The 15,110-nt window shown below is 33.1% G+C and overlaps 3 protein-coding genes across 3 annotated transcripts; 2 read left to right on the forward strand and 1 right to left on the reverse strand.

Moving 5' to 3' along the window:
• The first annotated feature begins 424 nt into the window (after positions 1–424).
• Positions 425–5,381, forward strand: LOC123914828 (65-kDa microtubule-associated protein 3-like). Its single transcript, XM_045965997.1, has 13 exons — positions 425–454; positions 977–1,174; positions 1,303–1,509; positions 1,761–2,006; positions 2,109–2,318; positions 2,412–2,567; positions 2,650–2,809; positions 2,907–3,058; positions 3,145–3,232; positions 3,484–3,557; positions 3,692–3,766; positions 3,954–4,227; positions 4,933–5,381. Exons 1-13 carry the CDS (start codon positions 425–427, stop codon positions 5,379–5,381), a joined length of 2,319 nt encoding a protein of 772 aa, XP_045821953.1.
• A 4,456-nt stretch (positions 5,382–9,837) lies between these two features.
• LOC123915831 lies at positions 9,838–11,026 on the forward strand. Its single transcript, XM_045967087.1, has 3 exons — positions 9,838–10,105; positions 10,455–10,592; positions 10,689–11,026. The coding sequence occupies exons 1-3, from the start codon at positions 9,884–9,886 to the stop codon at positions 10,887–10,889; spliced, it is 561 nt and encodes a 186-aa protein (XP_045823043.1). The 5' UTR covers positions 9,838–9,883; the 3' UTR covers positions 10,890–11,026.
• Positions 11,027–13,060: 2,034 nt separating this feature from the next.
• Positions 13,061–13,690, reverse strand: LOC123914829 (uncharacterized protein At2g34160-like). Its single transcript, XM_045965998.1, has 3 exons — positions 13,591–13,690; positions 13,429–13,493; positions 13,061–13,224 (listed from the first exon to the last, which is right to left on the reverse strand). Exons 1-3 carry the CDS (start codon positions 13,688–13,690, stop codon positions 13,123–13,125), a joined length of 267 nt encoding a protein of 88 aa, XP_045821954.1. The 3' UTR covers positions 13,061–13,122.
• Positions 13,691–15,110: the final 1,420 nt, after the last annotated feature.

Consider the following 15,110-nt stretch of genomic DNA (forward strand, 5'->3'; position numbering starts at 1 on the left):
AAATAAGTTGGTTACTTACTACACGATAAGAAATTCTACGGGAAGTAAGTGGTCGAACGGTGGATACGGGAGAGTCGAAGCAAAACAAGACTTATTCTTATGTTTTTGGGGGATCACAAAAATCACAGTAAATTCTGGTAATATCGGAGGAGGAATTTCAAAGGTAACAATTTTGTAATTTCATTAAGTTTTACTGCAATAACTTTTCTGAACATTCCGCAAAAATGTGACGATTTATGAATGAAAACCATGTTGTACGACTTTGAGTTGTTTTTATTATAGTTTGTTTCAACTTATTTATTAGACAATATGGGACGAAGTTGGCGAGGCTGAGCTTGACAGAGACAGAAGGAAGGTAGATAAGGCAAATCAGAGGCAGGCGATTGCTGAATGGGAGACAGAACTTGCAGCCATCTGTTCTGCAATGGGAGAGCGACCAGTACACATTAGACAGGTTAGATATTGTAGTAACAGCATTAATTTGCTCGTTTTTGTCTGTGTGTGTGTGTTTGTTACTTGCATATGGAGGTAGAAGAAATTAATTTGAAAATAATAATTTGATGAGGTAAAGATCACAGTTTTTCTTTTTATAAAATTGCTTTCTGAGAAGACTGCTACCCTCATTCACATCACACACGATCGTTTGGACGTTATGTTATACATGGAGACATTGGAATACCGATGTACATTGGTCTATTTCTGAAATCAAATTATCAGAGAACATTGTTTCTCACGGTAGTTATAAGCTCCAAATCAAGGTCACGTTTGATATGGTCACCAACTCACCATCATTAATGCATAATTTGCGATTTTCTTGTGTCTAAGAATTACACACACAACTAAATGCACTTCAAAGTGAAAAGGTCAATATTTTACTTCTATCCATAATTTTTCCTGTTTTATCAACTTAACAATTTTTGCATTCTATGCCACTATGACTACTTACTAATTATGGTTGTTCGTTCTTTTAATGCAGAGTGATCTCCTAAAGAAGGTTCAGGAGCACCACCTGTACACATTAAATTCTCTTTGTTCAGTGCTCGGGTTTGACTTTCAGCAGACAGTTCTGGGAATTCATCGCAGTTTGGGAGACATAGAAGGACCTACAAGTGTTAGCAATGATACAATCCAGCAAGCTGAAACAACGTGTGGATCACTTCTCTATGAACTTCAGGTACCCATTAAGTTTTACTGCAATTATTTTTTGTGAACATTCTGCCAAAAAAAAAGATAATTTATGACTGAAAACCATGTTGTACGACTTTGTGTATTTATTATTGTTTGTTTCAATTGATTTATTAGACAATATGGGACGAAATTGGTGAGGCTGAGCCTGACAGAGACAGGATGCTGTTTGAGCTTGAACAACAGTGTCTTGAAGTGTACAGAAGGAAGGTAGATCAGGCGAATCGGTCTAGAGCTCAACTAAAGCAGGCAATTGCTCATTGTGAGGCAGAACTTGCAGGCATCTGTTCCGCAATGGGAGAGCGACCAGTACACATTAGACAGGTTAGACATTTTAGTAACAGCATTAATTTGCTCATTTTTGCTTTTGTCTGTGTGTCCTTGATACTTGAATATGGTGCTAGAAGAATGGAGACCAAAATTAGTAATCAGTCATAGTCGTCACGTTTGATATGGTCACCATCATTAATAATGCATAATTTGCGACTTTCTTGTGTCTTTTTTCTGCCAAGAAAACATGTTATCAAGTTAGAATACCAATTGGATTTGTACTATGTACCTTTCTCTTTTTGTAGTCCGATCAAAATGCTGGAAGCCTAAAGGAAGAGCATGCACAGGTTCTTCCATATTTGGAGGAGATGAAAAAGCAGAAGTTTGAGCGCAGAAATCAATTTATAGAAGTTCAAGAGCAGATTGAAAACATCTCAATTGAGATTTATGGCCCCAAAGAGTATGTTCCTTCCATTGTAGATGAAACTGATTTATCCATGAGAAAACTTGAAGAATTGCACAGACAACTAAATGCACTTCAAAGTGAAAAGGTGAATAATTTAATTCTTCTATCATTTTTCCTGTTTCAATTTTTTGCATTCTATACCACTATGACTGATTACTAATTTTGGTTGTTCGTTCTTTTAATGCAGAGTGATCGCCTAAAGAATGTTCAGGAGCACCTGTACACATTAAATTCTCTTTGTTCAGTGCTCGGGTTTGACTTTATGCAGACAGTTCTGGGAATTCATCGCAGTTTGGGAGATATAGAAGGACCTACGAGTGTTAACAATGATACAATCCAGAAACTCGCTGTTGCTACACAACAACTACGAGAAATTAAATTACAGAGAATGCAGAAGGTAAACAATGACTTAAAAAACATTCTGCCACTTTATATTTTGAATTGTGTTCTTTCCTTTAGTTGATAGTTGTAAATCATTTATGTTTGGCAGCTCCAAGATCTTGCAACAACAATGTTGGAGCTCTGGAACTTGATGGATACACCTATTAAAGAGCAACAAATGTTTCAGAATGTTGCATGTAATATAGCTGCATCAGAAGATGAAATAACTGAACCAAACACCTTGTCCGCCGACTTTATCAATTGTGTAAGTTAAAACTCAAGTTACTTGACTATAATATGGAGTATATTTGGTTCATAATTAATGGAGAAATATTAATATCATTCAGGTGGAGGTGGAAGTATCTAGGTTAGAAGAATTAAAATCCAGCAAAATGAAGGAGCTTGTACTAAAGAAGAGAACCGAGCTGGAGGAGATTTGTCAAAAAACTCATTTGGTTCCAGAAACAGATGGTGCAATTGAATATGCTGTTGAAGCAATAGAATCTGGTAACATTCTATCTATTTTGATTAGTAAGGTATTTCTGGAAACAGATTGCAATTATTTCCTTTGCACATATCAACGTTTGGCTGTTCCTTCATGCAGGAGCTGTGGACCCTGCTTGTGTGCTCGAACAGTTTGAGCGTCAGGTTGCCCAAGTTAAAGAGGAAGCTTTGGGTCGAAAAGACATTCTTGAAAAGGTTGAGAAATGGCTGGCAGCATGTGATGAAGAGTCTTGGCTTGAGGAATACAACAGGGTTAGTTGTTTGTATTCTCGATTTTGACTTCCATTTTTCGGTCATACTTGCAAATATGCTCACTCTTAATTTTGTTCATCTTCCAGGATGATAATCGATATAATGCTGGAAGAGGTGCTCATCTTACTCTCAAGCGAGCTGAGAAAGCTCGTGGGTTGGTTAACAAAATTCCAGGTATTCATAAATCTTAATAACTGTTATGCATATGTCACGATTCAATGATATAATTCATCAAACTGAATCATGAACCTGCGTGCACAAGGTTTCATGGATTACATTATAGTGCAGTTTTAGTCTGAATTGATTTTATATGGTGAAGTGATAATTTTTAATATTCTTACTTTGCTTGTGAATTTCAAAAGCAAGAATGGGATAATTGACAATATTTGCGTATAGTTGTGACATGTCTCCCTTTTTGTATATAGCAATGGTAGATGTGTTGACTTCAAAAACTATAGCATGGGAAAAGGAAAGAGGTGTGGAGTTCACATATGATGGGGTAAGTTTTCTCTCTGAGATTTCTGTTAAGTCTCGTACTGAAGTTTGGACTTTTTTAATTTATTAATTGTCTGTTGTTTGGTTGGGACAAGTAAATCTGCTTCAAAATGATTCAGCCTGTTTTTGGTTTTTTAGATGCGTCTACTCTCAATGATTGAAGAGTACAATATATTACGGGAAGAGAAAGAACAAGAACGCCGCAGGCAGCGGGTATAGTCCTCTTATTTCATCTAAATAGGCATTCCAAATGAATTCTGGTTACAAAACCCTAGTATTGTCTCAGACATTGGGTTTTGTAATCCAGGCAACATTTTATTAATTTATATACTCTTTCAACAAATAGATGTTTTGTGTAATTTCTCCAAAACTTGTTAAAATGGTACTTTTGTGTTGGCAGGACCTGAAGAAGCTTCAGGGACAAATGATAGCGGAACAGGAGGCACTATATGGATCAAAACCAAGCCCTTCCAAGCCCCAGAGTGTAAAGAAGGGATCTAGGATGTCAACCGGAGGTGCAGCTAGTAGAAGAGTCTCTCCTGGAGGAGCAATGCTTCAGACTCCAAAACCTGATTCAAAAGCTACTAATTCACGTGCCATGAGAAAGACTGACAAAGTGCATCAATTTGAGCAACAAAGTTACTTGGATGATGGTGCTTCATGTTTATCATCAGGTAGTTTGTTCAAACTATACTTTTGGTTATACTTTCTTGGTTGCAAATTCCTCACTTAATAACAGTAATAATAAGAGATGATGATTGTTGAGGTGCAGCTAGTAGAAGAGTTTCTCTTGGTGGAGCAATGCTTCAGACTCCAAAACCTGATTCAAAAGCTACTAATTCACGTGCCACGAGAAAGACCGACAAAGTGCTTCAATTTGAGAAACAAAGTTACTTGGATGATGGTGCTTCCTGTTTATCACCAGGTAGTTTGTTCAAACTCTACTTTTGTGGTTGCAGATTCCTCATTAGTTATAATAAGAGATGATGAATTGGATATCTGTTTATGTTTGTTATGAAATATTAGCTGTTACGGATATATGAGGAATCAAGGATATTATGAAATATTATCATGCATTTTCTTTGTGTATATTATTGGCTATTAAGGATATATGAGGAATCAAGGATATTATGAAATATTATCATGCATTTTCTTTGTGTATATTATTGGCTGTTAAGGATATATGAGGAATCAAGGATATTATCGTGCATTTTCTTTCTGTATAATATTTGAAGGATGAAATCATAGTCACACAGCTGATATATCTGGCTTACCTATTTCCTTGATGTTTCTATATAACTCATACATACACATTCTGGTGTAACATATGGGTTTAGAACTCTAATGAGTGTTTTTTCTTCTTTTTTCCCTGTGTGCAGCTCGAAGAGGACTGGATATTGCTGGCATTCCTGTACAAAAACATTCACTTGGTGTTGCTAGTGCTCAAGGCATAGAATCCCCTCTGACAAGACAACCTTTTGCTTCCATCTCATCTAATGTATCGTCAAAAGCAAATGTGGCAAATGCTGCAAATGGACCTAGCACACAGAAAACACTGCCCTTCACTAGTCCCTGCAAGGCAATGACTGCGGCTGATTTAGAGAATATAACTCCAAAGGCGATGCCAATTCCTATCCCTGCAACACCTTCAACCGTATCAGTTCCTATGAGTATGACATTGACTCCTGTTCCTTCATCAGTTTTGATGAGTATGGCCATGACTCCAGTTCTGTCATCAGCTCCTTTTGGTTGTGACATGACTCCACCAGTCCAAGAGATTGAATATTCCTTCGAGGAAAGAAGACTCGCTCATTATATGTTAGCATGATTATTTTGTTTTTCTAGGAGATTATGTTACCTGTGGTGGATAATCCATAAGTCAATTGTAATTGGCTATGAGACAATGATACTTGCGATGGATAATCATAAGTCAATTGTAATTGGCTTCCTGATTGTGTACATTGCGAGCAGCAACCATAGACTAGGATGTGGAACAAACCTATTAACGAAATTTTAGTGGTCTAATGCGATTTAATTTTCATAGTTTCTTTCTGATTGTTTCATTTGGAAAATCGTCTTTGCTGTATTGGATCCACCTATATGAAGAATATTATTACTGTTTTGAAATGAATTTGAAATATTTCATCATGGATTTGGATTACCCTGCCTTTCATTATTGTATACCTCCTCAAATTACTTTCAAATTAACTCATCATTCTCCCACTTTTTCTTTTGTTTTGCCACTTTTTCGACCTGTATTATACGGAAGAATATTGTGGATTTTGTGGTAGCAACACATTTTTTATTTGATTGAATAATACGTATATAAACCTACATAATATATCCAATATACTGATATGAACAAGTAATAGCAAAAGAGAAACCAATTATGAATATATAAACTATTAATAGACAAACATGATGGAGAAACATCAACAACTTAAATTCATCTTATACTTTTCAAAGAGTAGTATCAACAACAATGAGATGATGAATAGAGAAGAGATGAAATTAAAATAAGGCTTAACTACACATTTAGTCTTTACGTTTATTTTAAGTTTCAATTTGGTCCCTTAAGTTTAAAAAGTATCAATTTGGCCCCTTATGTTTATTTTAGGTTTCAAGTTAGTCCTTTCCGTTAGTTTTTTCACTAACACCGTTTGAACAGTACACGTGTCAGTGTATCCAAGTGCCACGTGTCAGTCCACATATGCAAATTGACTGCCACATGTGACAAAATTGACGGAAATGACTAACTTGAAACGTAAAATAAACGTAAGGGACCAAATTGATACTTTTTAAACGTAAGGGACCAAATTGAAACCTAAAATAAACGTAAGGGACCAAATGTGTAGTTAAGATACAAAACAAACACAACTTGAGTTTTTCCAAGACAACTTGAAAATGCACGAAAAAGAAATAAAACGGAATAAGCTATGAATTCAAACAAAAAGTTAAATAGGTTAATTGTTCTTCAAAATGAATAGTCTCTTTATGACATAATATTAAATAGGGTTTGTCTAACATGTGCAACATTACACATGTTAAAGTAACCAAAAATAGTAAATATTTATTGCAAAATAATAATTATTTATTTAAAAACTAGCGGGCCAGACAGGCGCGTTCCGCGCCTGCCTGTGTCTAACTTATGTCCAAAACAAAATGTCTTATGTTATGGTGAGTTTGTTAATAAAAGATTTTTATTGCTAAAAAAATAAGGGTATTGTTGATATTATGAAAAGTCGAGACCAAAAATATTTGTATCCTCTTTATATTTTATATATTTATTAGGTTACCAATTAGCCAAGGGTATTTTTGGTATTTTATAAAGTCCACCACAAACTCATGTATTCTCTTTATATTATGTATAGATTATACATTTAACTAGAACTTTGACCCATGCGGTGCATGGGTCTAATTAGGTGTAATATGTAATAATAAAAAATAAAATACAAAAATTCTAAGAGCATTTTCAATAAGAGTAGTATAGGGAATTTCATGGACTAATTATTCTATATTTGTTTATGTGCTTATTTTATATTTTATATATTTTTTAAATAATTTTTGAACCCCATCGTTTTGTTTACTTATTAAAAAAAAATTGCTGATAACTAAAGGTTCAAAAATTGATGATAATTAAAGGTTAAAAAAAAATTAAAGACGTAATCAAGAACATAAACTTAAGTAGACATCCATAAATAAATAAAAATTGTGATTAATTCCGCCGTTCAAATTTATTGAAAACAGGGTTAACATATTAGGATTCCTAAATTCTTTCATAATTGAAGCACATGTTTTAGCGGTTAAAATGTTTTATTGTAAGTAAGAGATGCAGGTTCGATGACAAATCTGTATATTTTTAATATAAAGCTGCAATAAAAACAAAGAGAAAATGAGGGGAAAAAATTTTGGTTTAGGGTTAACTTATGTTAGCAAGCTTATAATATAAGAGATTATCGGTTTTTAATTGTTTAAATTGTGCAATGAAAATTGATGGTGCTTAATTGTCGTATGAAATCTTTCCTATGAAAGTTGATGGAGCTTAACACTTTGTGGACATAATTTAAATAACAATTGGTCTGCTAGTGCATATTATATCAATTGATCATCGGTTAATATTAAATCTGCAATATTAAAAACAAAATAATGAATGTGATTAGTGACATGACTATGGTTGTGTTTGGTTGTATTGCAAAAAAATTGATTTAGTAGAATTGAGTTTGATAATAACTTTTCAAATTACACATGATAATAATTTTCCAAATCTTACATGATAATTATTCTCTAAATTTATGATCCGGTAGAAAAAAAATCATTGATCAGGAAAGACATAAAAATATTTCGCGATGAATAATATAGTCAACAATAATTTTGATATGATATACTTTTAAAATTGATGGTGCTTATCAATTATTGCACATAATTTTAATCATAATTGGTATACTTGCCATAATGGTTGGAAATATTGCCTTGCATTGAAGGGTTACGGGTTCGAATCCTAGTCAAGACAAAATTGTATTATTTTTTAATAAAAATTGCAAGATAAAATGGAGGGAAAACATGGAAAACAAATTAGGGTTTAGAGTTTGCTTGTGTATACAAGCTTATAATATAAAAGATATAAAATGCACAAGTTACAATGTAAACTTACTATTTTAAATTTAAAATAGTAATAATCTATAAAAATTTAACTATACATCAAGTGATTCATTTGATTCACAACTTATTATGTTCTTCCAATTTATCCCTGAAAATTCTTCTTTTTTTCATCTTAACCTTCTTCGTAACTCATTGTCCATTCCAAAACTGTTGAATTGACCCTCCATCTATCAAGTCATAAAATAATGAAATTGAAAGAAAAAAGTACTCTTATTTGAAGTTAGACAACTTATAAGACACTTAGAAATAATGTACTCATAAACATGTAGCAGTTACCTCCCTTTTTTGCACCGGTAACAGTTGTCCACTCCTTACACTTAACTAAAACGCTCCAAAAGTTCTGCATTATGCAGAAAAAAACTGCAACAAAAAAAGTCTCCAATGCAAAATTTTTGTTTTTTCAAACCAAGCATCCAAATTGAAATCAACAAATACATCGAAAACAAATACATCAAAAAAAGTTCTGCATTATTTAATTTTATTTATTTTTTGATAAGCAATGTTAGTTGTTAATATTACAATGTTAGTTTTTCTCCTTTGTCAGGACTTGAACCCTGGACCTCCTGCTCCTTAACCCTTAGCTCAACTAGCTTAACCAGTTGAGCTACCCATCCCACCCCTGCTCCTGTTTATATAGAGGTATATTTTTATGTGGAAAAAAATAAAAACTTTAATTGGAAATATAAGAGATGTTAGGAAACTTTTTCATCCACAAAACATGTGTAATATATGTCATTGTTAATTTCATTTAAAAAAATGTGTGACTATATTAAGCATATTTTGGTCTTTTTTAATATTTTAGGAAGAAAAATAAATAGATAATCTCTTATATTCTAAGCTTATTCTGATATGCTAACCTTAAACCTAATCATTTTTTCTCTCTTTTTATTGTAGTTTTATATTAAAAAATAATAATTTGTCTACAAGGGGAATCGAACCCGCATCTTTTGCTTACAATATAGTTTTTCAACCACTAGAACATGTTTTTCAATCGTGATTATAGTTAAAAATCCTAATAGGTAAAATTACACTACAGGTCCTTTATTTATTTATTTATTTTTAACACTTTAGTCTTTATTTTTTTTAACACTTTGGTCCTTTATCTTTTTTTTGTAACACTATGATCCTTTATTATTTTTTATTTATAACATTTAGGTCCTTTATTTTTTATAAATAAATAATATAAGGACCAAAGTGTTACCAAAAAATAAGATAAATGACATGCAGTGTAATTTTGTCATCCTAATATGTTAACATAATATTAAATGCATTTATAATCTTTTCTTATTTTATATATATATATATATATATATATATACGCTAACCCTAAGCCTAATCTTTTTCTCACTAATTTTTCCTCTCTTTTTATTCCAATTTTAAATTAAAAAAAAAAAGAAATTATCTACCGTGGGAATCAAACCCGCATTTTTTGCTTACAATAAAGTTTTTTTTTTAAAATACCTTTTAATATTACAATATTTTTTTTACCTAATTAGACCGGTGCACAGCAAGTTCGAAGTTATAGTTTATAGTGTTTGAACATTGGGCCGGGCAGCCCATAATGTACATAGGGCTTTCTCTATTCTGGGCCGGATGAGTGATTATAAATACGGAAGGTAGTACGTAATTTTTTATTGTGATTATTTGAAATCGAATATCTCTTCTTGATCGATGGATAGAGTTTTGTTGCAGAAAAGCAGTGTCGAAGGAGGTACGCAGAAACATGTTGAAGATGATAACGTGGATCTTAAATCGGAACGGAAACGTGTTGAAAGAGGTAAGGGGCTGAAATCGCAACGGAAACGTGTTGGAAGAAGGAAGGGGCTGCATGCGGAACGGGAACGTATTAGAATCCTCGATGATGAGTATAAGAAGAGCCTTGGAGAACTAGGTGTATGTATCTCTTCAATTTTGTGTTTCACTTGATAATCGAAGATTTTGTCAGAATCATCTTTCTTCTCTGTTTTTGTTCCCCAATAATTAGGGTTAGCTAATTTCAATTTCAATTTCGAATTAGGGTTAGATAGATAGATAGATAGACTTGTTTGAGTGATTTCAATTCAAATAGATTCGTTCCGATGAACAATTTTTTAAAACAATTTTGATGATATTAATTTTGTGTTTTACTTCACTTAGTAATTTTGATGATGATTAATTTTGTGTTTCACGTAATAATAATTTTGATGATTAACTTTGTGTTTTGCATAATCTCCATAACGATGATTCATTCTGGACAACTCAGCCCTTTGATGCCATTATTGCCCCTCCACCAGGGTTAGGTGGTGCTTTGATGCCCTTGATCTTAACTGATGCTATTCGCACTCTTCTCGTTGAACTTTCCTACATTGCTTTGGAAAAGTACAATGATGACAACAATCAGGTAGGTTGGTTCTAAACTACTACTATTTAACTATCATTCCAATATTCATCCATCAACTTCATTATTATTGTTGTTCTAATTTTCTTATTTATCCAGGATCCACAATTTGAGCCATATGAGTTTGATGAGCTTATCAAGTCAACCCGAGTACTTTGTTCTGGTTATAAGTACTATATTACCTTTAAAGCAAAAAAATCTTCCAACACCTCTTCTACAATTTTCCAGGCCTGTGTCTGGAGAAGGATTGATAAGTCGTGTCAGGTCAAGTCTTGTGCCATCAAAACCATGGATGGTTGAGTCATTTGGTCCTGGATGTTTGCTATGAATTCCATTATGTATTTTGTTCCTTTTGTTTAACTCTATTATTATGCAGTTTAAAACTTGTTTTCTGATATGAATGAATGAATGAATGAATGATCGATTGTTTTACCTGATTAGTGATTGTTATCAAGTGGGGCTATATAAATTTTAATTTATTTTTATGACCTCTCAATATACTTCATTGTTTTTTTTTTTGGATTTCATGTTAATTTTAAAACTCTTCAAACAGTCAACAACTCCAAGGAAGTTTACTTCAAGATACAAAGTTACACTTTTTATGTTAGTTAATCTGCACTGCATGTTAGGGTGTGTTTGGTTCGGGGTAAATGGAGGGGAGGGGAGGTGATATATTTAAGTATTTGTGTTTGGTTCAATTTTTAGAAGGGGAGGCGAGGGGAGGGGAGCAAAATCCCTCCAAGAGCCAGTTTTTGCTTCCCCCAATTTGGGGGGATTTGGAGGGGAGGGGAGGGGAGGGGAGGGGAGGGGAGGGATGATGTTTCTATTTTTATTAGATTCACAAAATTATCCTCAATTTTATATTATAATTCCAAAACTGTTCTTCTTTTACATTGCTGATAAACTTATTCGATGTTGCTTCTCTTTGTTTCTCCCGCATTTCTCTCAAACTTTGTTCTATAAGTTGCTTTTTCTCATACTGGTACGTTGTCCAGCAAAAGTTCTATATCGTACCAATTAAACTTTGTTCTAAAACAACTTGTCCTAATCATAATTAATTAAACCTTCTTCTATTGTTTTATTACGGTTTGGTTTGTTTTGTTACGTGAGTTTTTTTATTCCGGGGCAACATAGTCTAAAACAACTTGTCCTAAGGCACATGTTAAGGAAGTAAAAATAGAAAATATTAAATGCTAATCTATGTATTTTAACTTTTGAAGCATTAAATTTTCTTGTATCATTAAATGTTGAGTTTCTATTTTGGTATATCTTAACATGTGCCCTTAGGGCACATGTTAACAAGACCCCCCCTCCCCTTCTTTTGAACCAAACATATATTTAATGAAAATTTATCCCTCTCCTCCCCTCCATTCCCCTCTCCTATATTAAAATCCCTCCCCTCCTCTCCTTTCTGCTGAATCAAACAGACCCTTAGTGTCTTAAACAAATAATCATATCCAAATCTCTTACAAAATAGTCTCGGTGTAGTTATTACTTATAGTGCATATACTTTTTTGGACTATATATAAAAGAATCTACAAGTATTATCCATTTTTGTTTACTTATAGTGCATATACTTTTTTGGACTATATATAAAAGAATCTACAAGTATTAACCAATTTTTTTGTCAAGTAGTTTAATGGCTAGACTCACATTACCAGAGAAATTTCCTATGATTAAAAAACAAGTTTCCTATGATTATAATTCATCACATACTCGGAAGTTAAATTTGCAACATTGATATTCAATGGTTAAAAAACCATTATTATGTAACACTGCAACATTGTTATGTAACACTTGTCTTTAGTGTTAACTTTGAAATTATTAAATATGTATTAGTTATTTTAGTGACTTTTATATTATGATGATAGTTATTTTAATGACTCTTAATTTGGAGCCTAATATTGTCACATACCCTATACTTATTGGTGGTTGCTGTAAGGCTGGTAATCCTGAAAAAGCGGCATCCTTTTTTGAGTTAATGCTGATGAAAAACTGCCTTCCAAATGATACTACATTCCATTACCTCATAAATGGTTTAACAAATATTACAGACAGTACACACCTTATCGGAAAAAATGAGGAAAATGACAGGTCCTTGTTCTTCAAATTAGACAGAGTCTTCATTTATCGAATGCTTCCAAGCACACGAGAAAGCTACTTGTTATGACTATATATGTTCTAAATTGATATGAATTACACAGTTGCAAGACATATATACTGGCATGGTATGCATGACAGTACAGTTTTAGTTTCCTCCGATCGGTAGCATGAGGGTCTGTTCTGTATTATTTATCTTCGAAGCTGTGTCACATGGCGAAAGAGATATTGCAGCTACAGTACGTCAATTAATTTTACAGTCCAGGCATGGAATAGGGACATGCCATGAAGTCTAGTAAAAGAGGTACTAGATTTAGCTCCACCTTGGCAGGATGGTTTATAAATGACATGTCTTCTACATCGCAACAAAAATGCAAATCATTAAAGATTACATATCTTCAAACGATTCAGATGTAGTTTTTTTACTTTAATTTCATGCGGTCTGTTCTTCAACATCTCCATTTTCACCATCTTCAGCAGCTGCAACTGCCATCAGCTCATCGAAATTTGCTGTCTTCCCAAGTACTATTTCAATCTAAAACATGATTCATCAAATGTAGAACTTAGAACAAGTCATAAAGAATACTATATCTAAGAAATAGACTGTTTGGCCTGACTATAAATTTAGCGAAGCTTCTTTTAATTGTGCGAGTGTATGACTTGGACGAACCAAGGCCAAACAGGTCTTGCTCTAAAGCAAATATTAGAGTAAAAAGGAAACTGTTTGCACCCTTATTACCTTGGCCTTTTGGACTGGTCTACCTCTAGAATCATCCTTTATGTCGACGGTTGATGTCATGATTTCTGCATCAATATTCCATCATTAATCAAATCCGACAATTCAACCACCAGAGCACTATAGGGATAAAAAGATAAAAGTAGAAAAAAGCTAGTATCTCACTCTTTTCAACAGCAAGACCGTTGCTTTTCAAAATTTCAGCAACAGTTACCACTGTCGCAATAGCTGTAACAAAGACAAAGAAAACAAAATCAGAAATCATATTAAGATTCTACTTAGGAAAAGAGATAAACAAGAAAATTATATACATAAGTCACAAAACATGCTGCATTTTCATCCACATTTTAAGTTTGTATTTTGTAATGGAGTTCTATTCAAGAAAATGTGTTTCTACATGCATAATCACATCCCAAAACTTAATTCCTTCTAGTCTTGCATTCATCGTTGCAAATATACTTATAGCATACGGTTGCAACTGTTTCAATCAAACAGAATAGTTCAATTATCAAAGATAAATCTCTTAGTACACTACCTCCAAACCTATGAAGCATAGACACTCCTCAAATTATGATGGCCGTGTCGGACACTGACACTTATGATCACACATAATTATGCCATATTCTCATATTATTATCGGTGTCGAGTGTCAGTGCCATCATAACTATCCATCAATTTTTTTTAATACTTGTGATTTTTACTAAATTTTTTTATAACAAATAAAAGAGGAAAGGATGTTAGAAAATACTATAAAATATATTTATGACAAAATTGAGTATAGTTGTCAAACACATCCATACATATTAAAAATCAAAATTGTGGTTTCTTTTAAGGCTTTTTCTTCTCTACCCTCACATAAATTGAGGGCATATGCCCTATGCTGATGTGGCATGATGTGTACCAATCAAATTCAACCACATGTATTTAAATCAAATATAATTAAATTTCAACCACATCTATTTTGTTTTCAATTTTTTTTCGATATGGACAACCAAAAAAAACGAAAACAAATTGACGAATCACATTCTGTGACATCTCTGTTGTCCAAACGAATAAGAACACAAAACATCTCACGCACTTCGGATCCGAATAAGAACACACTTCAGAAGTTACATTCCAAAACAGAGCGTTTTCGGATTGTAACTTTCGAAACCTAAAAAATTTTGGAAAAAAAAAGGCCACTTCCTTAATAAATTGAATAATTGAAAATGATTCTAGAAATTAACGAATTTGTGAATCACGAAAATGAACTTCGGAAGATGCAATCCAAACTGTCCTAGATTCGAAAGTTGCGATCCAAATAGGTTTCATATGGAGTCCTATTTCAACAACTTTTTCTGTTGTTGTCCCGTTCTTTTTTCAGAAAATTTTACTATGAAAGTGGTCATAACTAAGGGTATCAAATCCAAACCAATAAAAAAAAACCGCAAATTGATCCAAAAATACCGAAAACCGCAAAAAACCAAATATTTTTTGATGTGTTTGGATGTCCTTTTGTGAAAACCGCTGGATCGGATCAGATTTCAGATTAATTTTTCAAAACCGAACCAAATCACATACACTGTGAGCTGTAAAAAGGGCCTTAAGGGGCCGGCCCTTTAAGGGGCGGACCCACTTATTCCCGATTATTAATTTTATTTAAATTTTAAACAATTTTTCTAGTGTCGTGAACTTATTCTCTTTTT

Source organism: Trifolium pratense, linkage group LG3 (assembly GCF_020283565.1).
Source record: "Trifolium pratense cultivar HEN17-A07 linkage group LG3, ARS_RC_1.1, whole genome shotgun sequence".
Taxonomy (NCBI): Eukaryota; Viridiplantae; Streptophyta; class Magnoliopsida; order Fabales; family Fabaceae; genus Trifolium; species Trifolium pratense.

Bases quoted from the DNA above. Each gene is read 5' to 3' on its own strand.
- LOC123914828 (XM_045965997.1), top strand. From the start codon at position 425: ATGGGAGAGCGACCAGTACACATTAGACAG. The intron at 2,319-2,411 runs GTAAACAATGAC...TATGTTTGGCAG, and splicing joins AATTACAGAGAATGCAGAAG to CTCCAAGATCTTGCAACAAC. The intron at 2,568-2,649 runs GTAAGTTAAAAC...AATATCATTCAG, and splicing joins CCGCCGACTTTATCAATTGT to GTGGAGGTGGAAGTATCTAG.
- LOC123915831 (XM_045967087.1), top strand. From the start codon at position 9,884: ATGGATAGAGTTTTGTTGCAGAAAAGCAGTGTCGAAGGAGGTACGCAG. The intron at 10,106-10,454 runs GTATGTATCTCT...TGGACAACTCAG, and splicing joins AGAGCCTTGGAGAACTAGGT to CCCTTTGATGCCATTATTGC. The intron at 10,593-10,688 runs GTAGGTTGGTTC...TTATTTATCCAG, and splicing joins ACAATGATGACAACAATCAG to GATCCACAATTTGAGCCATA.
- LOC123914829 (XM_045965998.1), bottom strand. From the start codon at position 13,690: ATGATTTCTGATTTTGTTTTCTTTGTCTTTGTTACAGCTATTGCGACA. The intron at 13,494-13,590 runs GTGAGATACTAG...ATATTGATGCAG, and splicing joins CGGTCTTGCTGTTGAAAAGA to AAATCATGACATCAACCGTC. The intron at 13,225-13,428 runs GTAATAAGGGTG...ATCATGTTTTAG, and splicing joins GACCAGTCCAAAAGGCCAAG to ATTGAAATAGTACTTGGGAA.